The following is a 27,388-nucleotide window of genomic DNA, read 5'->3' on the forward strand; positions in this document are numbered from 1 at the left end:
ATATATAAATATAAAATTAAAAAAATTAGAGTACAGACTATTGAATGAGACAAACGTTTTTGAGGAGATAATTATAAAAATACAATTTTATTTCTTTTCATTTTAATAAGACATGAAAATGCAATGAAATGAAGGTTATTTGTTTATGTAAAATTCTAAATGTGAAATTCTTGGGGGAGTCCCGAGAAATTTTGGCTGAAAAAATGTGGTCCCCACTGAAAAGCTTTAAATACCACTGCACTCGAGCGAGACATTCACTAACAACATTACTTATGCTTGTAGATAAACCATGCCGTTTTCATGGTGCTGTTTCATGGGTGATGCATACAGCTTATGTCCATACCCTGTACTCAGATTCCCATGAGGCTGTGCTTCGCTTCAACGCTGCTCCTACAGAGGGCTATGAGAATGACGTGGGCAACAAGACCACCATCCGCATCATCAACTCTCAGGTAGGTCGCCCGCTTCTCCTCCTGTGACTTTTCTTTAGTACTCAGGACCTCCTATTGGTTGACAGTGGAATCACTGACACGCTGCCTTATGAAAATGATTTGAGTTGATCTAGAGCTGAGTGAAACCGCTGGTCAGATCACTAAGACAGTCTATCCCAGCACTACCACGCTTATCTAGTCAATCATTGATGATACACCTATCATTTGGGAGAGGGCAAGTTGGCGTATGGGATCTGTACATGTGGACTCTAGGTGAGATGTACTCGTATTGCTTGCCTCGTTTACATTTAGCCTGGGGTGCTGGAGAGCAGTACAGCAATCAGTAATTTGTCTCCCTGCAGATACTTGCCCGGCCAAGGCATCGCTTCACCACCAGCTCTTTGTATAAGGGTATGACACTGGTGGCCTGGGATCCTGCACCGTACTCTGTGGACCTGCCCAGGGTAGGTCTCTCTGCTCTTTCTCTCTCACTGTCAGTCACGCGCTGTAGTGTGCGTGTGTGTGTGTCATTAATGACTTCTTAATCATCTCCTGGTTCATTTTAGGGAAAGTCTGGTGCAGAGTGAGTAAGCAAACATCGCCGTTGTGGCCTTAAGCAAAGCACTTAACACCCTACAATTGTTCCAGGAGCACTGTAGCCGACCCACTGTGGACTCCAATCACTTTGTAGAAACATCTCAAGTCTCATAGCAAAGGGTCTGAATACTTATGTAAATAAGGTATTTCTGTTTTTAAGGTTTAACACATTTGCTAGAATTTCTAAAAAACAGTTTTCACCTTGTCATTATGGGGTATTGTGTGTAGATTGCTGAGGAAAATGTTTTATTTAATCCATTTTAGGATAAGGCTATAACGTAACAAAATGTGAAAAAAAGTAGTTTTTTCCGAAGGCACGCTATATGAAGAACAATGTAATAATGTGTTTTACATGACCTCTGCTGTCTGCCACACACATTGGCATGGCATTAGTTCAAATACAGATTGGACACACACACACACACACACACACACACACATTCATAAGGCCAATGATCAAGGGCTGCATGTTAATCAAGGTATTCTAATGGCATCCACTTTGAAAATGAAAGCCATTGTTTGTATTTGTGTGCTTTTGTTTGTGTGCACATGCATGCGTGTGTGTTTGTGCGCTCGCAGTAGAGCATGTGTGTTTTTGTAAAGCCTACTGTACTACATGCACCCAATATGTACGGACGGTTAAACACATTCATTGGGACTTTTAGCAAGAATTGCTGTTCTTTATCTGATGCTTAAAAGGCATAATTTACTCAATTTTGCCTCATATTATCTCGACTGTTTGAAGAACCAGAGAGTTAACACTGTATCTGTCACCTAGCAGCTTAATGTTACCGGGTGTCAGAACAAAGGCTGATGTTTTCACTCTGCGGTCAAAGCATCCCCACATTTATTGAGCCGATTACCTCTGTCAAATTCTGGCACCATATTCCCTATTAAGTGCCCTTGAAATGTAGGGAATGAATGCAAAATAAAATGAATTTACAGAATAGAAAGTTAATTAAAGCATATCTGCTGAAGTCAGTCATCAATACCTCCATTACACCTGCTATGGGTGCGGGGGAACGAGTATTTGGTGTAACAAACCTTGACTTTAAAAGGTTGGTCTCTCGTCATATTTTCAAGGGAAATATCCTGACTTTGTCCCCTGAATCATGGATTTAACTGACTCTTGTGTAAGCAGTGGTGTATGACAAGAACATGAATTTGTACAACATTTTAGCTTGGGGCGTTGGGATTCCTGTGGGGATGTCGTGAGTCAGTCAGTATGGTGGTGATGGATTCAAGCAAACCTGCATCACAATATTGGCACAATAGCTGTAGCATTTTAACATGCATTCTTTCCCGTAGTCAAATAAAAGCATAGTACTAATACTCATTTTAGGTGCTCTTGAAATACATTAGCAGGTAGACTGCTCCGTAGCAGGCTGCAGTGCTGCCGGAGTAGTTTGATTTCTAACAAAGACACCGTGTCAACACTGCGGTGGCAGCAGTGAGTCTGACACTCGGCAGATGCTGTCATGATTGTGCTGACCCGGAGTAGCAGCGGTCTATTTCAGATAGCGTTAATAAAGATGCTTGGTGCTGACTGAAGTGTCCTCTCCTCTCCTCTTCAGTGGTACAGGAACCCAGACTATGACCTGTTCACCCCGTACGAGGAACGCCGGCGGCTCCACCCCACACAACCGTTCTACATCCTCCACCCCAAGTTTATCTGGCAGCTGTGGGACGTGATCCAGGGGAACACCCAGGAGAACATCCAGCCTAACCCCCCGTCCTCTGGGTTCATAGGTGGGCAAGCGCCTCTGATCATCCACCCGGGCACCCCACCCATCCACTTATCGGTTTGACCGCTGTGTCTGAAATGGTACACCTGTTCCCCATGACAGGAACACGCTTCAGCCAACGTGCATCGAATTCACAAAACTTTATTGAGATGCAGCACATACTGCAGGCCTAGTTCAGAACACATATGGTGGTATCCTTGGTTCAATGAGACGAGCAGGCTTTAAGTAAACGGCAGACAGAAGGATGCATGTTTTTTTTTTTTTTTTTTTTTTTGCTTTAGTGAGTGAGATCTGCGATTTCTCAAAGGTAAAAATATAACAAAGAGCTTAATTGTTATTCCGTGTGTGTTCAACCTCAACATCTATTTACAAGGTTACACAGTCAAGAGGGCACAGGTGCTCAATAACAATTGGCATTCCAGGAAGTCAATCATTGATTTTCTAAACAAATACTAATTTTCAAGGTAACCTGGTGGGTAGGAGTGTTGAGCCAGTAACCGAAAGGTTGCTGGATCAAATCCCAGAGCTGACAAGGTACAAATCTGTCATTCTGCCCTGGAGCAAGGCAGTTACTCCGCTGTTGACGTAGATGTCAATGTAAAGCAGCCCCCCGCACCTCTCAGATTCAGAGGGGTTGGGTTAAATTTCAGTTGAAGGCATTCAGTTGTACTGACCAGGAATCCCCCTTTCCCATATTGTGTCCCGTGTTGGTGTTTTGGAAGGGCAGAGCGGTGAGAAATTATGTGAATATTAGGGGTAAGATTATGGCAAGGCAAAAAAAAAAGGCATCTATACCATTCTAAACCTGCGTAAATATTACCTCTCACACATGGACCAAAAGCACGGAGGAGAGTCCAGAAAGAACAACATTCATTCCTGTGTTGTTTTTCCCCCTCTTGTTTTGTTCTCTTACGACATAGACCCCGTGGCAATTCCTGGAATCCCAGCAGGAGGGCTTGAGGGGGCTGTGTCATCCTGAGCACGTTACTGCGCTACCACCACACACACACAGAAAGAGAACACACACTCACTGCCAGCAGCAGGACTCAGGACCATGACACACAGAATGATTTTATTTGGGTTGCAGTCCATTTTATTTAACTGTTTTTGGGTTACAGTTTATTAGGAAGTGAGAGGCAGTGCTGTTCAGTTTGTCATCTTGATGAAGACAAGCAAGTGCCGTATGATGGCTACAGCCAGCCACTATGTGGCAGCCCAATGGGGGTGCCAGGCTGTTTGACTGCCTGCTGGGAGCTTTAGACTTGTAGACTGAGGAACATGTCAACATGCAAAGCCAGATACTGCATGACTCAACACTACAGACACAGAAAGATGGTAACTTTAACAGGTTGCGGCTTTCGTACAACCCCTGGCTGTCATCCCGACATGCAAATATTGGTTGGATCAACACTGTTTCCACATTGTCATAACTGTAAACAACCTTTCAGTCAACTGACAATTGAACATTGTCATGATCTCTTTTGCCCAATGGGATGATGGCTTCAAGAGTGCAAGACAAGTGTTGCAAACATGAACACTTTCTGTTACACTTCTCCAACTGTTTCTGGTTTATTACCCTCCCCACCCTGCAGTGAAATTGAAAATCCCTTCACATTGTTTCCATACATTTAATACCAGTTTCGGTTGTAATTGCTAGCCAGTTTTACACAGATCACCCAGGTGCATCATTTATAAAAAAATTATTACGCACATATGATAGTTGGAATCCACAGCTATATAGTGATTTCATATATAGTGATATATATTGATTTAGCAACTTAGTGTGATCTAGAAATGATCATGATTGTGTGTGATTTACACCCTTCGACATGTGTATAAACATTGTGATTGTTCTTCCTATTGTTTCAAGAACTAATGGTATGCTGAAATGTAGAATAAAAACTGAGCAAACAAATGAGGCCCGAGGTGATTTGATCTCACAGATGAGGTACAAAGCATTCAGCTTCACCGGCATCATTCACATAGCTGCTTTAGAACAAATGAATAGATGGACTGTCTGTTATTGCTGTTATATGACAGCACACTGTAACAGTTATGACAAAATACTTTTTTGAACTGTAACAGTAATGACAACACTAAAGCCACTGCAGTCTTAATACAACTCTGGTGTCTATCGACGTAACACATGTAACAATATGATAACGGAAGTTGAGGAAAAATACACGTTTTGTTTTTAAGTAAACAACACCACACTGTTGCGTTTTCTCACGGCAAGACTTGACAGGAATTTATATCTACACCTTTACTGAGTGACAAAGTAACAGTTGACCATCTCTATGGGTTGGGGCGGTTGACACACCTTCTATAACATGGATCATCAACTAGATTCAGCTGCGGGCCGATGCACGGATGGTCGGGGGGCCAGAACATAATTACTGCCAACTGACAGCAAGAAGTCCAAACAGATATAACGTTTACTAAAGCATAATCATTTCTAAACAGGTTTCCAAACTTAAAATCCATTTCCGTTGATTTCATGTTCTTACAGTCTCATATCCAACGACAAAAATACCACACAAAAAAAAAAATATATTATTATTTATATTTGCCATGAACTTGGGGGGCCAAATAAATCCACCCGCAGGCCGCCAGCTGGGGTCCCCTGTTCTATAAGATACCGTGTAGTTTCTGGGGTGATGACGTGGAATAGATCACTTTGTTCGTAGAAGATATTGATAGTTCTCTGTCTGGGTAACGTTGTGGATTAGATCACTGACTGTGTGTTTAGAAGAGTTCTCTGGTGACACAACGTCGTGATGGATCATTTATGGATCATTTATGGGTAGTCTGTTGTTGAGGCGTTCTCATGATGACAAATCACTATGGGGAGTTGTTGGGTGATGCCACATGATATACTGTGTAGACTGAGTTTTTGGGCGACACCACATGACAAATGCCAGGGATAACACCATATCCTCTAGAGTTCTCGGTGGTGATCACTGGATAGCGTTTGTCACATGGGGGAAAGGGGGGGTGGGTTGAGAGGGGCTTCGGGGGGTACGCGGCTGTCCACAGGAGGTGATCTCTTGGTTGGGGTCTGGGCTGGTCTGTTCGGAGACGGGGGTGGTGACTTCACGGTTGTTAGTGCTGCACTCCACCGTGTGGTTGTGGTTATGGTGGTTGGCGCCGGTGGAGAGCTGGGGTGTGAGGGCTACGTTGTTACTGTGGCCCCGGCGGTTGAGCTGGATGACGGTGGTCTTGGAGGGCATGGAAGAGACGCCGTTCTCAGAACTGGGCCGCTTGCAGTGGAACAGGATCAGGAAACACCTGTAGAACTGCAAGGGAGGGACAAAGAGAGAGAGAGTGTGTGTGTGTGTGTGTGTGTGTGTGTGTGTGTGTGTGTGTGTGTGTGTGTGTGTGTGTGTGTGTGTGTGTGTGTGTGTGTGTGTGTGAGAGAGAGGGAGAGAGGGTGTGTGAGAGAGAGGGTGTGTGTGAGATGGGGGGGGGGGGGTGATGAGGGGGGTGTGTATGATAGGGGGGAGTGTGCGTTGCAAAATAAAGTTACACGTTATTCAATCTTTGCACCCATAGTGCTTGCGTGTGCTAACGAGCATCTGCGTTGGCAGGCGCTAAAATAGAAGTTGCTTCTATTTGTGACGCCGAACGCGATGCAAGTCCTGCCTCTCCCATCTCCTCATTGGCTTTTAGAAGCATATACCCACGTGGGTGATTGAAAGATGAACTGAGATCGGTTGGTCGGCTGTGGTAATACACCTTATTATGAAGGTTAGTTATTATGAAAGTTAGATGCCAATTGCCATATAAAGTCCAAAGAAGAAAAAGCCTGGAAGAAGGAGAGATGACTAGAAACGATTCGGTTGACTGTTTTATGTGTAGATTAATTGGTGGAGTATAGGACCTTGTGCATTTCAGGTAAAATAACAACTCAATGTTTATATCCCAGGACAAATTAGCTAGCAACAACAAGCTAGCTAGCTAAATTGCCATAAATGTTTAATGCTTTTCGACCTGTCCCCAAATTAATATAATTGGTTCAGAATTGGTTCAGAGTTTGTTTTGATACTTCAACCTGCGTTAGATTGCAGTATGAGCTGTAATGAATTCATCTTTGCCCTTTTTGTTTTGATTACAGGCATTGTCCTGATGATGTCGCTGTGCGAGGAGGTCCATGTCTATGAGTACATCCCTTCTCTGCGTCAGACAGACCTGTGCCACTACCACGAGCACCACTACGACCCAGCCTGCACCCTTGGGGCGTACCACCCCCTGCTCTTTGAGAAGCTACTGGTCCAGAGGATGAACAGCGCCTCCCAGCACGACCTCAAAACCAAGGGCAAGGTCACGCTGTCGGGGTTCAGCGCGATCAACTGTGGGCCATGACCCCTGACCTTTGACGACCTATGGCCATCAAGAGACAGAGAGTGCCGATACTAATCAAGCGACTGAAGAGGCTAAGTTGAGTCAGCACAGTCGTCCGTGGGCCATGATCTGGCTTTTGACCTTTGACCTGGGCTGCTGTCTGGAAAATCAGGATGAAAGTGAAGAGGAGGAGAGCGTTGCCACTACTAATCAATCTTAGGCTGTAGCGGCTAAGCGAGCATGCTTGAGAACTGCCTTTGTCACAATGGATAGTGTCAATTGTTGAAAGGAGGAGGGGAGGGGGGGGGGGGGGGGGGGGGCGTTTAGGGAATGTGGATATCATGTTGTTGTATTGTGTCATGAAGTAGTCCTCCAGGGATGTATTCCTACTGGAGAGATGGGTCATCTTTTTAAGGTAATTGTCCTTGTGACACAATGTTGTACATGGGCGAGGTCTGGGTATGAACGTGGAAAAGTGATCTATAGATTCAAATATTGAACATCGGTCAAAGGCATGTTTTTCTGATTCAACGAATGAGGTGCATTGTCATGTTTAGAAACATTTGAAATAGAGAATTGAAAACATGCAGTGTAAAGGGTTTTACTTGCGAGGGTAGGTTTGAATTTAAGCAGTTCAAAAAGCATGTTGTGTTTCTTTTTGGGAAAAAAAAAAAATATTGCAGACCTCATTTGAGAAATTCAGGGATAGTAGTGTATGTAGGTCTATGAGGGAAAACAACCACTTTTCACTTTCTTTTGTTGTTGCATGAACCAGTCAACCTAACCACTGATCTGTGTGTATGTGAGTAAGGAACTGAAACTTTCTTATCAGTGTTCTCCTGTCCTCTGTACGTACGCTATTTAAAGTTACTGTACCTCAACGACCAGATGGTAAAACTGACAACAGTTACTTTTCCTGGCCTTGATATGATTCTACAGCCACACTGTAAATATACTGTGAATGTGGTTTGTTTGCCTGTAGAAGTCTGGTCAAGTGTAATGCAATGAATGTAGCTATGAATAGTTTGAGGCACATTTATAAAAAAATAAAAAATAAAAACCTTTATTTAACTAGGCAAGTCGGTTAAGAACAGATTCTTATTTACAATGATGGCCTACCCTGGCCAAGCCTGGTGTGCGCCGCTCTATGGGACTGTAGTGACGCCTCTTGCACTGAGATGCAGTGCCTTAGACCGCTGCGCCACTCGGGAACGCAGCGGTCTAAGGCTTTTGGCAATGGTGATATAGACTTGATAACGTGCCAAATGTTCCCTGTGTGAAGTTTACTGTTAGTTAACACTACGTCCTCTAGGAGTGAACCACTACAAAAGCAAAGCAGAGGCCTCAGCTTGGAATAATATAAATGGACAGAATGTCCTTACGATGATTCAGGAAGGGAATGCACCAAACACAGCAATAGAAATGTCATTTTTCTTTGGAATGATTTTTTTTGAGAAGTGTTTGCTAATCTACTGTTGAGGGTAAACACTATAATATTCACACCTTTTGGGATCTTTAAACAAAAATCATGTTGTTTTTACAGATCATTTTCTATAGCCAGAATCAGTTTGTACTGAACATAATTTGTTAGTTTGTATAAAATGTGTATTTCTTTTCCATTGTTTTCTACTTAAACTGTTGTGAATAAAGACATTGTACTTGCCTTGTGATTTGACCCTTGTCTAACCAGCTGTTTAACTACATATCCCGCAATTCAAGTGGCAAGGGCTGTATCTCAATTGCTTAAAAATGTATTACCTGCTCGTCTCCTCCCTTTGATTAAAAACACTTGACTAGTGTAAGAAATAATGTTGGAAGCTCGTCATTGGGCTGGCTTTCATCTGGTCACGTCTTTCACATCAACGTAACGAAGGAGGTGAGGTGAGTAGAGGACACATTTTTGGTTTAGGTTCTGCTCACCTGTTTGTTCATGAGTATATAGATGAGGGGGTTGATGACGGTGCTACTCTTAGCCATGATGGAGGGCACCACAGTCACGATGGGGGTGATAAGGCCCGGGTGTCCAAAGGTGGCCATCATGGCGATCACGCCGTAGGGCATCCAGCACAGCAGGTAACACACCACTGTGGTGATCACCATGAACAGGATGTGGAACTCTCTCCGCCGCGCCGCCGACTTACGGATCCTCCCCACCTGGGAGGAAATGATCATACATGAAGTTGTGCATAAATGCATGTCCTGAGAGGCCAATCACATAGGAGGATGTAGAAGGACATACAAGGTCTTGTTACAATACTTAAGAGAAATGTAATTTCCTTCCTTCACTGCTTAGGCTAATCAATGTTTACATTTGTATTTTATATTTAAAAAAAGCCTCCTTAACATAGGCTAATCAGTGTCATACTTATCACCAATACTTAAAAAAAAACATCCTTCCTTGTGATAGGCTAATCACTGTTTCAATTGTTTTAATAATGAAGACTTTTCCCTTCCTTCCCTAATTGACTTTAAAACAGGATTGGATGAGTGAAGTAGGGTTTCCAGTTCACTACCTTTTACTTATCCTGTCATGTCACATCAGTTATTGCTTAATCTTCCAGGAAGGCAGAGTGCTTTTCAAAAAGTATTCCAATAGGGCCACGCAAGTCGAAACACTTACAATCTCATTACCGGGCCAGACCTGTCTGATCGGAGTGTTCTGAAACACCTGTAGCCTTAAGATTCATCCCAGCTGAGAAAGAAAAAAACAACTGCCTAATTATCTAGTAACAAGATGTTTTCTTTCTAGGATATTAGTCTTAATTGCAGTGGAGGAAAGGGAACCAAGTGTTAAAAAAAACACTAAAAAAACACCATCTGTCCAATGAACACAGTCTTAATCATGTAAAAGTAGTGTTCAGTGTCTCTCTTTGCGCACACTCTCCTACTCTCTACTCTCAATCCTACCAATCCGTAACCACCAACTTCTTTTCCAAGCATCTCAGTCTACAGGCCACTTAAGACAGGGCATCTTTCTACAGGACGTCAATATGAAGGAGAAGTACTGAGTGCATATTACGTCTCTATATATATGTATGTCAAACACCTTATTACTTAAACACGGGGGGGGGGGGGGGGGGGGATGGAGACACCAGATAACGCTCACTACGCAGGGCTTCAGCATTCTACCCAATAACGGACAGTTTTAACGCTGCAAGTCTTTCTGATCATCGGTGGTTTATCAGCAGGTTCAGACCCTGACCCAACATGCTGATCTCCTCTGGTTCCTATCTCCTCTGTTCAAGCCTCACTTCTATTGATGTTATATTGACGAAAACACACACGTGCACTGGCAAACGTAGCCATCCATGTTGGTTTTAGGCACTGTAAACACCTACCACTTCTACAGATCACTTCTTCACAGGTAGATGATTACAGTTTTCAGAATAAGAAGTGTTTGCGTGAAGAGTAGCGAATAAACAGAATATGTGAAGGCTAAACATGGCACGGTGTGTTTGATTTCAAGCCATTTTACATTTGAACCCATGTGGACAGGTGGGACAGCCCACCTGTTTGACAGCGTAGAGCAGCCTCCCGTAGCAGTAGACCATGACCAGCACAGGCAGACCCAGACAGAAGATGAACAGGCAGATGATGTAGGAGTGAGACTGGGGCGTCTGGGATGTCCAGGTGACCGAGCAGCTGGTACCGGCCCCCTCTAGGCCGTAACTACTCCAGCCCAGCAGGGGGGGCACTGTCCAGAACAGGGAGTAGAGCCAGGAGCCCGCCACGGCCAGCAGAGGCTTACGGTAGTCGGGGGCTTGCTTGTTGTACACGGTTAAGGTGCTGTAGCGGTCATAGGAGAGGAAGGCCAGCGAGATTAGCGACACAATTCCTGAGAGATGGATAGAGAAAGAGAGGGAGGTAGGGAGAGGAGGGAGGGAGAGAAAGAGAGACAGACCGAGAGAGAGAACAAGAGGGATGGTGGTAGACCGTGATTAGACAGATTAAGGTGCACTGGCAGGCTACCCTTAAAACAGACCAACTGCATGCGTTCCGTTTGGCTTTTCTAAACTGAGCCTTAATACCCAAGTAAATGATCACTTTTGAAGGGCGAACATATGAAATTCCTTATTTTATACGGCTATTTTAAGCAGCCCCATGAACACATCACTGTGTGCATTACAGCCTTGAAGATGAATATTGCAGCCCCTGCAAATATGAAAACAGTACTGTAGGTTTCAGTTACATTTTGAAAGCAAACTGCCTTCAGTAGTCTAAGTCCAGTGGGATCTGTGAGAAGTTGTGTACTGTAGTGGGTTATCAGCTAGGAGTGACAAGTCCAGTAATCATATACATATGGTCCTCTATACCGGATTTCTACACTCTTAGATAAAAGGTTTCCAAACGGGTTCTTTGGCTGTCCCCATAGGATAACCCTTTTTGGTTCCAGATAGAACCCTTTTTGGTTCCAGGTAGAACTCTTTTGGGTTCCGTGTAGAACTCTCTTTGGAAAGGGTTTTTACACGGAACCCAAAAGGGTTCTACCTGGAATCAAAAAGGGTTATCCTATGGGGACAGCAGAAGAACCGTTTTAGGTTCTAGATAGCAAGATTTACCGGATAATACTTTAATTTAGCCACTTAAAAACCCCAAACATATCTTATCACTTCAAGGGGAATATCATATGATGCTTGTACTGTATGTATTTGTATTTGTATTCATTATGGATCCCCATTAGCTGCTGCTACTCTTCCTGGGTTCCAGCTAAATTAAGGCAGTTTATACCATTTTAAAACATTACAATACGTTCACAGATTTCACAACACACCCTGTGCCCTCAGGCCCCTACTCTACCACTACCACAAATCTACAGTACTAAATCCATGTGTATGTATAGTGCGTATGTGTGTGTGTGTGTGTGTGTGTGTGTGTGTGTGTGTGTGTGTGTGTGTGTGTGTGTGTCTGTCTGTCTGTGCCAATGTTTGTGTTGCTTCACAGTCCCCGCTGTTCCATAAGGTGTTTTTTTTAATCTGTTTTTTAAATCTAATTTTACTGCTTGTGTCAGAAACCTGATGTGGAATAGAGTTCCATGTAGTCATGGCTCTATGCAGTAGTGTGTGCCTCCCATAGTTTGTTCTGGACATGGGGACTGTGAAGAGACCTCTTGTGGCATGTCTTGTAGGGTATGCATATGGGTGTCCGAGCTGCGTGCCAGTAGTTTAGACAGACAGCTCGGTGCTTTCAACATGTCAATACCTCTCATAAATAACAGTTGTGATGAAGTCAATCTCTCCTCCATTTTCAGCCAGGAGAGATTGACACGCACATTATTAATATTAATATGTGCAAACCACGTTACATGTCTCAAGCCTGCAAAGTCTTCTACAATTATAAATACTTGTAAACAGTAAATAAATACTAATATAAATACTTATTAAACACTTACATGATTATAACTTCCTTTGTAATTATAATATCCTTGGGTGAGTTTAAACCTGCAGTGCATTTGGAAAAGTATTCAGACACCTTCTCCTTCCCACATTTTGTTATGTTACAGCCTTATTCTAAAATGGATGAAATTGTGTTTTTCCCTCAATCTACACACAATACCCCATAATGACAGAGCAAAAACAGGTTTTTAGACAATTTGGCAAATGTCTTACCTTATTTACATAAATATTCAGACCCTTTGCTATGAGACTCGAAATTGAGCTCAGGTGCATCTTGTTTCCATTGATCATTGTTGAGATGATTCTACAACTTGACTGGAGTCCACCTGTGGTAAATTCAATTGATTGGGCATGATTTGGAAAGGCACATACCTGTCTATATAAGGTCCTACAGTTGACAGTGCATGTCAGAGCAAAAACCAAGCCATGAGGTCGAAGGAATTGTCTGCTGAGCTCCGAGATAGGATTGTGTCAAGGCACAGATCTGGAGAAGAGTACCAAAACATTTCTGCAGCCTGGAAGGTCCCCAAGAACACAGCGGCCTCCATCATTGTTAAATGGAAACGGTTTGCAACCACCAAGACTCTTCCTAGAGCTGGCCACCCGGCCAAACTGAGCAAATTTCTTATTTCTGGGAAATAAGGGCCATGGTCAGGGAGTAGACCAAACACCCAATGGTCACTCTGACAGAGCTCCAGAGTTCCTCTGTCGAGATGGGAGAACCTTCCAGAAGGGCAACAATCTCTGCAGCACTCTACCAATCAGGACTTTATGGTAGAGTGGCCAGACGGAAGCCACTCCTCAGTAAAAGGCACATGACAGTCCACTTGGAGTTTGCCTAAAGGTACCTAAAGACTCTCAGACCACGAGAAACAAGATTCTCTGGTCTGATGAAACCAAGATTGAACGCTTTGGCCTAAATGGCAAGCGTCACGTCTGGAGGAAACCTGGCACCATCCCTACGTTGAAGCATGGTGGTGGCAGCATCATGCTGTGCGGATGTTTTTCAGCGGCAGGGACTGGGAACTAGTCAGGGTTGAGGAAAAGATTCACAGAGAAAAGTACAGAGAGATCCTTGATGAAAACCTGCTCCAGAGCGCTCAGGACCTCAGACTGAGCGCCAAGACAACGTAGGAGTGGCTTCGGGACAAGTCTTTGAATGTCCTTGAGTGGCCCATCCAATTTTAAAATAAGGTTGTAACATAACACAATGTGCAATGTGGAAAAAGTCAAGAGGTCTGAATAATTTCGGAATGCACTGTATGTAGCCTATCTGCACTGTAGTTTGGGAATCCCTCTTCACTGACAGAATTAGACCACAGAAACAAGCTAGGCCACCCAGGGTGTTTTTGATTTGTGTGTGTGTGTGTGTGTGTGTGTGTGTGTGTGTGTGTGTGTGTGAGTGAGTGAGTGAGACAAGATGTCAGGGTTTTTGTAGTATCCCAGCTCAGTGAGCGTGTTCCTGCTGAAAGACCTTCTCTTCCTGTCTAGCCCAGGGGCAGGTTCCTGGCATAACCCAGGACAGACAGGGACATCTCAATCTTGGAAACAAATAGATAGGGGGAGTAATACAAGGAGCCACTCCAGACATCATATAGCATCAAAGTTGTTAGAGTCAAGGTGATCGTTCCCACAAAGAAAGCCGGTCTCCAGCCACCGCTCTTCCTTGACAAGTCTATTATGGGAAGTGAAGACACGCATGCAGGTCTATGCACACACCCACAGACAAAAACGTGCACGTGCGCATGCATGTGGACACACACACAAGTGAGAGAGAGAGACTCTCAGGGCGTCTACAGTAAAGGCCCCTGACAGGGCTTGTTTTCACATCACATATCAACGAAATGAGAAAATAGATGAGAAAATACATTTTCCTTTCATATAATATTTCTCACCATCATGGCAAGTTAAGTGCGTGCGTGTGTGTGTGTGAGTGTGACTGCGGTATGTGTGTATAGGGGTATGAGGTGCTGTGTTGAAATGATGCATTTTCTGTAAATGAGTCACTGCATCACACCATATGTTCCACTGTAATTACTGCGTTATCAGATATGATTTAATTGACAGCTGATCAAGTGGTTCATATTATGCATTTGGAATAAGACATTATGGGAAATGCCTGCAGGGTATTAGCAACATGTACAGATGGCTTAATCAAATCCCAAAGTTGAGCAACTAAAGTGTCAAAATCCCTCTTATTCCCTACTGATACTCCTATCACTGCCATCAATTACATCGGTCCATTATCTGTCACAGCAGCTAGTGGTATACTGTGTTCTGTATTCCATCCTACCCAGAACCGATTCCAGCGAATCACACAATGGATCAACTGAAGTGATACTGGTTATAGCAGTGTGTGGATCTTTCTTTTCTTCTATGATATAATCAAATTATTTCCACGCACCTGTAAAAAGGCAACTCAGATGCTCCAGTGCTTTTTCTACAGTGAATCACACAATGGAAAATGTCACAGATGCTCTGCCCGCTGTGAACGTTTGCTTTCTCCATCAGTTACCTAACCTGTCTATGCTAATGACAACTATTTACAGAGCCCAAACAGGAACCCCCTATGATCCTCCAGCCCCCTGTATAATGAAGACACACAGATGATTAACAAAACCCCCTGTCACGGTTACCCTGTCCAGCCAAGAGGAGAGTATTCAGCCCAAACTGACTAATCTCTACAAGCAGTAGCATGCCCACCCATCTTAATTAACTCTCTCTGTCTTCAGGCTCTTCACACACAACCCCCAGGCCCAACAATTAAAATTCATGTAATTTATTGTATGTTAATAGAAAAAAATAGCCAATCATAATTCTAGGTAACAGAAAAAAATAGTTAATTATAATTCTAGGTAACAGAAAAAAATAGTTAATTATAATTCTAGGTAACAGAAAAAAAAGATTTAATTATAATTCTAGGTAACAGAAAAAAAATATTTAATTATAATTCTAGGTAATAGAAAAAAATAGTTAATTATAATTCTAGGTAATAGAAAAAATATTTAAATATAATTTTAGGTGATAGAAAAAATATTTAAATATGATTCTATGGTGTGGATTATGGTCATATATTTTGAGAAATTGCTAATTGTTTTGGACAATTGGACATTATAATGGTAATGTTATGTCAATGTATAGGTCTTAAAGTTGAAATCATTGAATAGAAATATACATTTTGCTTGTATATTGTGGAAGATTTAACCACACAGTTCATCTAGGATCTATCATTTGATTTTGGAGAGGTAACTGGGAAGTCAGTATTCATTAACTACAGTTGAAGTCGGAAGTTTACATACACTTATGTTGGAGTCATTAAAACTCGTTTTTCAACCACTCCACAAATTTCTTGTTAACAAACTATAGTTTTGGCAAGTTGGTTAGGACATCTACTTTGTGCATGATGCAAGTCATTTTTCCAACAATTGTTTACAGACCGATTATTTCACTTATATTCACTTATCACAATTCCAGTGGGTCAGAAATGTACATACACTAAGTTGACTGTGCCTTTAAACAACTTGGAATATTCCAGAAAATGATGTCATGGCTTTAGAAGCTTCTGATAGGCTAATTGACATAATTTGAGTTAATTGGATGTGTACCTGTGTATGTATTTCAAGGCCTACCTTCAAACTCAGCGCCTCTTTGCTTGTCATCATGGGAAAATCAAAAGAAATCAGCCAAGACCTCAGAAAACAATTGTAGACCTCCAAGAGTCTGGTTCATCCTTGGGAGCAATTTCCAAACGCCTGAAGGTACCACGTTCATCTGTACAAACAATAGTATGCAAGTATAAACAACATGGTACCACAAAGTCGTCATACCGCTCAGGAAGGAGACGCGTTCTGTCTCCTAGAGATGAATGTACTTTGGTGCGAAAAGTTCAAATCAATCCCAGAACAACAGCAAAGGACCTTGTGAAGATGCTGGAGGAAAAAGGCACAAAGATATCTATATCCACCGTAAAACAAGTCCTATATCGACATAACCTGAAAGGCCGCTGAGCAAGGAACTGCTCCAAAACCGCTCCAAAACTGCCATAAAAAAGCCAGACTACGGTTTTCAAATGCACAGGGGACAAAGATTGTACTTTTTGGAGAAATGTCCTCTGGTCTGATGAAACATAAATAGAACTGTTAGGCCATAATGACCATCGTTATGTTTGGAGGAAAAAGGGGGAGGCTTGCAAGCCGAAGAACACCATCCCAACTGTGAAGCACGGAGGTGGCAGCATTGTGGGGGTGCTTTGCTGCAGGAGGGTCTGGTGCACTTCACAAAATAGATGGCATGATGAGGAAGGAACATTATGTGGATGTACTGAAGCAACATCTCAAGACATCAGTCAGTGAAAGCTTGGTCGCAAATGGGTCTTCCAAATGGACAATGTGTCACATGGAATGACGCTAGAGAGGCAAAGCAGGTACGGGGAGTCAAAAATGTAATGTAGAACGGACATGGAATGAGACAGGAACAGCGTCAGCAAACGAGTAACACAGACAGAAACACTCAACGCAGCAGCGGGGAACAGAGCTGGGGAACTGACAAATACAGGGGAGGTAATAACAGGTGATGAGTGAGTCCAGGTGAGTCCAGGTGAGTCCAATATGCGCGTGACGAGGGAAGGCAGGTGTGCGTAATGGATGATAGGAGTACGCGATGCAGGGCAGCGAGACAGGAACAGCATCAACTAACTACTAATGAGTAACACAGACAAAAACACTCAACGCAGAAGCGGGGAACAGAGCTGGGGAACTGACAAATATATTGTGGCGGTAATAACAGGTGATGAGTGAGTCCAGGTGAGTCCAATATCGCTGATGTGCGTGACGAGGGAAGGCAGGTGTGCGTAATGGATGATAGGAGTACGTGATGCAGGGCAGCCTTGCGCCCTCAAGCACCGGGGGGCAGACATGACACAATGACCCCAAGCACACTTCCAAATGGCAAAATGGCTTAAGGACAACAAAGTCAAGGTATTGGAGTGGCCATCACAAAGCCCTGACCTCAATCGAAATAGAAAATTTGTGGGCAGAACTGAAAAAGCGTGTGCGAGCAAGGAGGCCTATTAACCTGACTCAGTTACACCAGCTCTGTCAGGAGGAATGGGCCAAAATTCACCCAACTTATTGTGGGAAGCTTGTGGAAGGCTACTCGAAATGTTTGACCCAAGTTTAACAATTTAAAGGCAATGCTACCAAATACTAATTGAGTATATGTCAACTTCTGACCCACTTGGAATGTGATGAAAGAAATAAAAGCTGAAATAAATCCTTCTCTCTACTATTATTCTGACATTTCACATTCTTAAAATAAAGTGGTGATCCTAACTGACCTAAGACAGGGAATTTGTACTAGGATTAAGGAATCAGGAATTGTGAAAACTGAGTTTAACTGTATTAAGCCAAACTGTACATATACCCCTTGGCCATATCATCCCCCAACATGGTCTCCAATTCCACTGATGACACACAAATCTATGTTCAATCCAAACCTACCTCTGACCCCCCGACCATCACGCATCAGCTGTTTAAAATACATCAAATCGTGGATAAGCTCAAACTTTCTGAAGCTCAAAATGTGCACCTTACAAATCCTCGCTTGGCTTGGCTCCCTCCTGTCTCTCTGACATGCTACACATCTACACCCCCACCCGCAGCCTTCCATCCTCTGACTCAGGCTTACTGGTCGCTCCCCTCACCAGACTACACTCTGTGGGGGATCGTGCCTTCACTCTCTAGAACTCTCTCACCTCTGAACTCCCCGATTCCGACTCCATCCAAATCTTCAAAAACAACCATTTCAGACTAGCATTCAGCCTATAGCGTTTTAAACCGTCTAGCTCTTTTGATTTTTTTTCTCTACCTATCGTATTACAGAGGTCATTCAAGTAGCCTCTCGATTTCAACTGCCTTCATGAGCTTGACTTTGTTATTGCTGTTGTTGCTGTTTTCCCCCATGTATTAATTATCTTGCTATTTTTGGAGTACCATGCGCCTGTGTTGTAATGCATTTGGCTCTAAGTCTTGTCATGTTTATTTTGGTTATTTTATGTTTTACTCTGTAAGTGTCCCTAGGTATCTTGAAAAGCACAAATACAATATATTATTATTATATAAATGCTGCTGCAAATGAAAATGTTGCTGTAGGAAGATGCTGGGGCTGATGCTTTAATAAGGACCTCTGAGCCCCGACGGGTCATCTTTCAACATACGTTCACTAATTTATCGAGCGGTGAGAAAGCGGTGTGAAATTCAGAAACAGCCTGGCTAAGCTCTGTAGCTCGCAACAGTGTGCACATGCTGCATGCCTGTCATTACAGATTGGATATTCAATCTACTCCGCTCCGCTCCCCAGTTACATTTCTTTGACTCAATCAGTGCAAGGCACACAATCACACTCCCTCCTTCGAGGACCAGAGGGCGGAAAAGACGCTACAGCAGCAAGGCCAGTGATTGGTTCTTCCCTCTGGTTGACCCCTAGGGGAGCCGACCTGTCAGTGCAGATGAGGAAGCGGCCGAGTTCATCCATGTCATTTAACCCTCTTCCCTCCACCAAGAGACTAGAGAGACAGTCAGACTCAGACCATGGTCCGTTTATCATGCCCAGGTTTCTCATATGCCAATATTCAATATTCAATTCCATCTGGACATCTCATAGGAGTCCTTGATTGTATATAAAGCAACATTTCCCCTCTTGAGAAACCTCCGTGCCAAATGATACATTATGAATTTCCCAAGGTTTTCATCGATTAATTTGCCCTTTCATTTTTTTATTTGGTATCTCATCAACCTATGGGTCGCCCTTACAGAGTAATTATATTTTCTCACGTGTATCAGAATGTAACTATCTCAATATGACTATTTTCTATAAATAGATCCACAATAAACAGTGAACCAATGCCGATAACTTACCAAGCTATAGTATGCATCCAGTAATTTACACAGAATGTATGTGATACATATATCAGTGGGCATTACATACATTCTTAATATATAATTCAATTAGATGTATGGAGTCACAAAGTGCCTTCGGAAAGTATTCAGACCCCTTGACTTTTTCCACATTTTGTTACGTCTTCTTCTAAAATGTATTAAATAGTTGTTTTCCCCTCATCAATCTACACACAATACCCCATAATAGCAAATTTATTTTAAAAACTGAAATATCACATCTACATAAATATTCAGACCCTTTACTCAGTACCTTATTTTTTTTACATTTTATTTATTTAACTAGGCAAGTCAGTTAAGAACAAAATCTTATTTACAATGACACCCTTGGAACAGTGGGTTAACTGCCTTGTTCAGGGGCAGAATGACAGATTTTTACCTTTGTCAGCTCGGGATTCGACCTAGCAACCTTTCGGTTACTAGCCCAACCTTTGGCAGTGATTACAGCCTCGAGTCTTCTTGGGTATGATGCTACAAGCTTGGCACACCTGTATTTGGGGAGTTTCTCCCATTCCTCTCTGCAGAGCCTCTCAAGCTCTGTCAGGTTGGATGGGGAGCGTTGCTGCACAGCTATTTTCAGGTCTCTCCAAAGATGTTTGATCGGGTTCAAGTCCGGGCCACTCAAGGACATTCAGAGCTGTGTGCTTAGGGTCGTTGTCCTGTTGGAAGGTGAACCTTCGCCCCATTCTGAGGTCATGAGTGCTCTGGAGCAGGTTTTCATCAAGGATCTCTCTGTTCTTTGCTCCATTTATCTTTGCCTCGATCCTGACTCGTCTCCCAGTCCCTGCAATGAAAATCATCCCCACAGCATGATGCTGCCACCAACATGCTTCACCGTAGGGATGGTGCCAGGTTTCTTCCAGACGTGACGCTCAGAAATCAGGCCAAAGAGTTCAATCTTGGTTTCATTAGCTCAGAGAATCTTGTTTCTCATGGTCTGAGAGTCTTTAGGTGCCTTTTGTAAAAAGTCTGGTCACTCAACCATAAAGGCCTGATTGGTGGAGTGCTGCAGAGATGGTTGTCCTTCAGGTTCTCCCATCTCCACAGAGGAACTCTAGAGCTCTGTTAGAGTGACCATCTGGTTCTTGGTCACCTACCTGACCAAGGCCCTTCTTCCCCGATTGCTCAGTTTGGCCGGGCGGCCAGCTCTAGCCACATTTGACAGATGTATGTTATTTTTTTTTATTGAAGGAAAGCTTCTAAATTGCTTTCAACACTTCATGGACATTTGCATTGCATAGCGGTGGGTGCAATGTAGAGGCGGTTAGCCTAACATAATAATTGGGGGTGTGGCCTATTGTGGGGTGTGTCTTTCATTTGGTTATTTTTGGCCACCCGTGCGAGTGAATTACATTCCAGGTAATATGTTCTGTATTTTGTTTTTCATGATTATATGTTTACTGCCAGCACTAAACCTTAACTGATATCTGTGTATGTACTGTGATACTAAAGAAATGGTCACAATTTGCTTAAAATAAGTCTTATTTAAAGAAAGTGTTTTGAGTTATGGAACCAACTTAATACAGTATCTTGACTACCGGGAAATAGATTTAATTGTTTGGAACCCAATTGAAGTCAATCCGATAGTTAATTCCAAAGTGAAAAATCGACTTGGTAAAATTGTGTTGTATATTATTTAGTATTTATGTTATTTATTAGGTTTAACCAAGGTGAGTTTTGAAAGAAATAGGTTGCAACTTGAAATCTAGGTTTTTTTAATAATCAAATATAACAGTTGGCATTGAATCATATATTTGGTTTCAACAAATATACTTTTTTTCAATTGAGGAAACCTAACTAATTTACTTGTAACATTTTTGGGGGTTGATCTAAAGAGTTATTTTTTACAGAGTACATACTGCCTTCTACATTTGTATGTCATTCTATGTACATACAGTCACTTTGGGTTTAAATCTAAAGCAGCCATTACACCATGCTTTGAACCATGACGACTTGTGTAATCTGATCTTCCAATCTCCCACCATCTCCATCCCATGTTAGTTCATTTCTGTGAGTGTTCTTCCTACACTCCAGAAGGTCCTCCTCACAGCACAGGACAGCATGTTCTAACCTAAAAGCTCTTTTTAATCATGTCTATCAGCGCCCCTCCAGATTACAGTCGAAAACAGAGATTTGGGCTCTGCCACGCTTGAACACAGAACAAAAGATCCATTCCAGATAAAGAGAAATGTTTATGGTTGTGCAGAGGTGTGTGGATCCCTTCTGTTTGGAGGCTGTCTTTTGGAGAGTAGACCTAAAAGTTTGTGGTTGTAGTCTATTTTTTGGAGAAGAGTAGACGTTCGGGAGCTGTTTTTACTTCAGACCTCCACTTTCGGGACTGATTGGTTAGCGGATGGCCGGGAGGCTAGGTTCGGGAATGAGGACCCCACTCAACAGCTGTAGCCTATTACGTTGCCATCTGCCAAGTGACTTTGCATGGTAACCTCTCTTAATTTAACTACCCAAGATGCTTCAGAGGCCCAGGTCATCTGTTAATTATTCAACAGTAGTAGGGGCATAAAGTCTAAATTATTGAACATTATATTATATGATTATGCAAGGTGCGTCCACTTTGCTCAGAGTGAAGTTCCTACATCTATATTGATCTCATAACTAACAGCATATTACTGACCACAGCAGTGCAATTTGTGTACACGTCTTCTGCAGAGGGTTTCAACTGCGCACAGTATGGCACATAGAAATATAGTTACTCTTCCTGCTTTACTTTGTGGTCGCTGGTCCACCCATCATGGCACATTGACTTCAATGGGGATGCCGGTTCTAGTAAGTTTATTTCTATGGTATCCCACCACCCACCACCTGCGGTGGAGTTAAGCTAAGCCCTGAGCACTACTGAGAAACAGGGAATGGATGGAGAGAGTGGGTGGGGCTGACTTTGTGCTCGGTGCGGTGTGACTCACAGAGGGAGAAATGTCTTGGTATTTCAGTGGCCATTCACAGTTCACACGCCATCCTGCAGATTCCATCTCAAAGGTTGAGGTCACCTTGGTGGACCAATAGTGACAACCAGCGGAGAGGAGGCTGGATGGCCATTTTTAACCAGGGGAGGAGTATAGGGACTAGTAGGTGAGAAAAATGTCTGTCATCTTCACTGTGTCATTGTGGAATGGGCTGCTGTTCTGGAAAACCTACCCACACCTTTATTGGGTACCTTTTTGTCCACTAAAAGGCCAGGGTGTAAAATGAATGTGGTTTGGAGTTTCTGGATTCTGGAACACCATGTACTGCACCCTAATAAATTAACATAACACTTTACACTACTATGCTCCAATAGAGGGAAGCATTGGTATAATCCAAATTGCAGTAGTGTAACCCCTCTCAAATACTCATATTCAAATCAAAATCACATTTGATCTGTCACATGCACCCAATACAACAGCTGTACTCTCTTAGGAAAAAGGTGCTATCTAGAACCTAAACTGGTTCTTTGTATGTCCCCATATGAGAGCCCTTTGAAGAACCCTTTTTGGTCCCAGGTAGAACCCTTTTTGTGATCCATGTAGAACCCTTTACACAGAGGGTTCTACATTCATGTAGAACCCTCTGTGTAAAGGGTTCTACATGAACCCACAAGAGTTCTACCTGGAACCAGAAAGAGTTCTCCTATGGGGACAGCCAAATAACCTTTTTGGAACCCTTTTTTTCTACGAGTGTAGACTTTACCGTGAAATGCTTACTTATGAGCCCTTTCCTAACAATGCAGGGTTAAAACGTATGACATTTGCACCAAAAAAAAGAAGAATTAGTAACACAATAAAATAACAATAACAAGGCTATATACAAGGAGTACGGAGTCAATGTGCAGGGGTACGAGGTAGTTGAGGTGACTGAGGTAATACAGTATGTACATGTAGGTTGGGGTAAAAGGGACTAGGCAATCAGGATAGATAACAAACAGAGTAGCAGCAGCATATGTAAAGAGTATGAATGTGTGCCTATGTGTGTGCAAGGCATCAATATGCATGTGGGTTTTGTGTGTGTGTATGTGTATGCGTGTGTTGGAATGTCAGTGTAGTATGTGTGCATAGAGCCAGTGCAAGACAAAGGGGGTCAATGCAGATAGTCTGGGTAGCCATATGATTAACTATCTTATGGCTTGGGGGTAGAAGCTGTTCAGGAGCCTTTTGAGCATTTTTTCGCTCCAGTACCGCTTGCCTTGCGGTAGCAGAGAAACCAGTCTATGACATGGGTGGCTGGAGTCTTTGACACCACCTGGTATAGAGGACCTGGATGGCAGGGAGCTCTGCCCCAGTGATGTACCCTCTGTAACGCCTTACGGTCGGATGGCAAGCAGTTGCCATACCAAGCGGTGATTCAGCCAGTCAAGATGCTCTCAATGGTGCAGCTGTAGAACTTTTTGAGGATCTGAAGACCCATGCTAAATCTTTTCAGAGGCATTGTCGTACCGTCTTCACGATTGTGTTGGTGTGTTTGGACCATGATAGGTCCTTTGCAATGTGGACACCAAGGAACTTGAAGCACTCTACTACAGCCCCGTTGATGTGAATGGGGGTGTACTCTCCCCTCCGTTTCTGTAGTTCTGTAGTCCACAGTCAGCTCCCTTGTCTTGCTGACGTTGAGGGAGAGGTTGTAGTCTTGGCACCACACTGCCAGGTCTCTGACCTCCTCCCTATAGGCTGGCTCATTGTCGTCAGGGTGATCAGGCCTACCACTATCGTGTTCACTGCAAACTTAATAATGGTGTTGGAGTTGTGCGTGGCCACACAGTCTTGGGTGAACAGAGAGTACAGGAGGGGACTAAGCATGAACTCCCGAGGGGCCCCCATGTTGAGAGTCAGGGTGGCGGATGTGTTGTTGCCTACCCTTCCCACCTGGGGTTATTTATAATGGTTTATAAATATTTTATAAACTGTTCATTTCTAGTTTGTAGTTCTATAATAAACGGTTGTCATAAACAGTTAACCCATTGTTTGAAATTGTGAGCTCGTTAGCTGCTTGTTAAATAATCAGCTCAGAAAATAAGAGCTCCAACAGTTGATATTACTGAGAAAAAAAAACATGACCTGATTGGTAAACGCACAAAGGCCCAGAAGACTCTCCTTATCTTTTATTCTACCTAACAACTGCAGAGGGTAGCCTAGCAAGCCAACAGCCAGGCAGGGCTATGGCCTAACAGGTTCTGGGCTCAGTGCTCTGCTATCCCATGAACAGACTGACCTTCTTATCAACCATAAACACACCTCAGCCCGTTTTCAAAACACTCGGGTCATGTGATGTCGCAAACACTGAGAATTGCCCTAGTTTTGCCCCTCAAACCAGAGACAAATGGGCTGGGCTGAGAGAAATTCTAGAAGGCAGAGATACTCCGAGTCGATATTGAAGGAATTCACCTTGACCACACCGACAAATTGTGGAAAACAAACATTATTTTCTATTGATCCCCCCCGTTGTAAAAAAGCCAACTTCATAGTTGATTTTATGTTGTACAGAAATAACAAAACATACCGAAAAGTTGCTGTTTGTTCAATGCACAAGTAACCAGGTCAAAAATACCGACCTACACTTCGCAATGCTCCGACATAAGGATATACAGCCTGCAAGAAGAGCCGCTGATTTTGGGATTGTATATCGAGTAACTCTCCTTAAATGGTAATTTATTCGTTTTAGTCTCTGAATCGTTTAATCAAACTTTTCGCCACCAGTTCCTGATATCAAGGCACAAAAGCTACAATCTGTCTCCGGAAATAGCCTGGTGTGCATGGGCACACATGTCGCCTCAGTGCAGTACTCTTGACTCCAGCTGCAAAGAGGCTTTGGCAGACTTATTGCTGAGACAATTTGTTCTACATTTTTTTGTGGTAAAGAGCAACATAGCAGGCTGTAGAACACTGGTGGAATAATATAATCTCAGGGTAGCTAGAAGACGTAACAAATGGGCATTTTAAGAAACAGGACATGGTTATGCATTCTCCTTTTTTTAATATTCAATGATAATTAAATGATAATGATATTCAAATCCTGGCATGCACTCACTTCTCAATTCCCCTCCTGAGTGCACCTTTTGAAAGTGTGTTCATCCCCACTCCTCCTGCTGCTCTTTCATCTCCATTTGATTTACAGTGAGTGAGTCCCACATCATATTTATTTATACTGTATTCTAGTCCAGGCTCGTCATATAACTACTGCTGTACACTGCTTTCCTACTCATATTACTGTCCATACACACCATTATATACATATATATTTATGTTCCTGACATGGACATTGCTCGTTAGATTTTTGGGGGATTATGTATTGTTAGGTATTACTGCACTGTTAGAGCTAGAAACATAAACATTTCGCTAAACCTTAACGTCTGCAAAATATGTGTGCACAACCTATACATTGATTTGATTTGGATTCGAAATAATGGACTTTTTTTTGTAGGGGCAAATCAAGTCTCAATCCCTCTCTTTCTCGGTTTGACAAGGCAGTGAGAGTACAGAAGCAATAACTTCACACGTCAGAGGACTGGAGTCACAATTAAACTGATGTAACTGCTGACAAAACACTATCCATAAGACAATTCTGCTGTATGTGTGACATCAGGAACAATTGTGGGCCAACACGGTCTTGTGGCACGCAGGAGATCCGAAAGTGGAAGTCCATCACTTCGCTCCAATAATTTAATCTCTGTACCCCACACTGCACCTTTCATCGGCAACATTATCTGATACAAATTACCTACAGACAATCCCTAGTTCAGGACTCTCCAACCCTGTTCCTGGAGAGTAAACGTCCTTACGCAGCTGATTCTGATTATTAGCAGGTTGATAAGGTGAATCAACTCTTTGGCACCATGATTTCCTTAAACACATTGATGAGGCATCGAGGCTTTGATTGTGTAATTGTGAAAAACATATAGTTACTTTGGTGACTATTTTGTTACGTAACAGCTTACTTAGCTCACCGAAACAAGAGTTGGCGAAGCCGTACCACATGCACCCGTGCTTCCCGTACAGCCAGCGTGCCTGTAGACTGGATGCAAAGCTGAGCGTGGTGCCACAGAGGCACACCAGCATGTCACTCACGCTGATGTTCAGCAAAAGCATGTTCACAGGAGTCCGCAGAGTTTTGAACTTAATAAACAGGATCAATACCACCAGGTTATTGATGAAACCAAAAACCATAATAGATCCAAGGAAGACGGACATCACATGGTGTCCGGTCCGAGACAGTCTTTTCGCCGGGGGCTCGTTCCATTCTTGATCCAGAGAGCTCAGTGGATCCTCGATGCTTCCATTAGAGCTGAAGTTTAAATTAGCCACCTCGGTATACATCGTTTGCAGTGATCCACATTCGAGAATGTTTCACATGGAGATACAATTATAATATTTCAACCGTCAGTGAACAACAATAGGCAACAGCATCACGTTTTCAATTGGCAATATCAACTGCCGACAGAGTTATAGGCTAGAGGTGGTAGTATAGAGCCCACGGTAAAAAACTTAAACTTCATTTTCTGAACATGAATCCAGACTCCTTGTATCCTCAAGAGGTGCAAAACAGGCTCATTCCGCTTGGAAACCGTAGTAGACAATTATGGTGTTGCAAATTGGAGTTAAAAATTATGTTTAATGGAAATAGAAATAGTAATGATAAATCAATAATAATGATAAATCAATAATAATAGCCACTAATATCCGATCAATCCAGATGAATCCAAACAGGAATCAGGTCATCACCATATAACACTTGCGTAAAATACACTATACTTGCGTAAAATAAAACTAGTCGAAGTATTATAATAAGATTATTATTAGAAGGTTACTTTAGTTGGCTTGTCTCTCTCCAAAAGCTATGGCACAGACGAATACAATCCAATGGCACTTATCTTCTCATAGCTCCACCACGTTCAGATTAGAACGCATAGACTGAGCGCGCTTATTTTGGTTGGCCTTCCTTTA

The 27,388-nt window shown here is 42.8% G+C and overlaps 2 protein-coding genes across 3 annotated transcripts in view; one reads left to right on the plus strand and one right to left on the minus strand.

Annotated features, from left to right (window-relative positions):
• Positions 1–8,784, plus strand: part of LOC110527464 (beta-galactoside alpha-2,6-sialyltransferase 2) — a 24,210-nt gene extending 15,426 nt beyond the window's left edge. The window contains exons 3-6 of one of the 2 annotated variants that reach the window (XM_021608739.2): positions 355–452; positions 794–895; positions 2,603–2,777; positions 6,888–8,784. In XM_021608739.2, the coding sequence (XP_021464414.2) occupies positions 355–452; positions 794–895; positions 2,603–2,777; positions 6,888–7,135 (623 nt within the window). In that variant the 3' untranslated portion in view covers positions 7,136–8,784. Of the gene's footprint in view, positions 1–354; positions 453–793; positions 896–2,602; positions 2,778–3,693; positions 5,735–6,887 lie in introns of those variants that run through there. The other variant, XM_036982879.1, reaches the window with a different exon arrangement.
• LOC110527466 (pinopsin) lies at positions 4,630–27,388 on the minus strand. The gene is made up of 4 exons (XM_036982880.1): positions 26,392–27,388; positions 10,624–10,949; positions 9,035–9,268; positions 4,630–6,069 (listed from the first exon to the last, which is right to left on the minus strand). The coding sequence occupies exons 1-4, from the start codon at positions 26,759–26,761 to the stop codon at positions 5,731–5,733; spliced, it is 1,269 nt and encodes a 422-aa protein (XP_036838775.1). The 5' UTR covers positions 26,762–27,388; the 3' UTR covers positions 4,630–5,730.

This window comes from Oncorhynchus mykiss, chromosome 7 (assembly GCF_013265735.2).
Source record: "Oncorhynchus mykiss isolate Arlee chromosome 7, USDA_OmykA_1.1, whole genome shotgun sequence".
Lineage (NCBI taxonomy): Eukaryota > Metazoa > Chordata > Actinopteri > Salmoniformes > Salmonidae > Oncorhynchus > Oncorhynchus mykiss.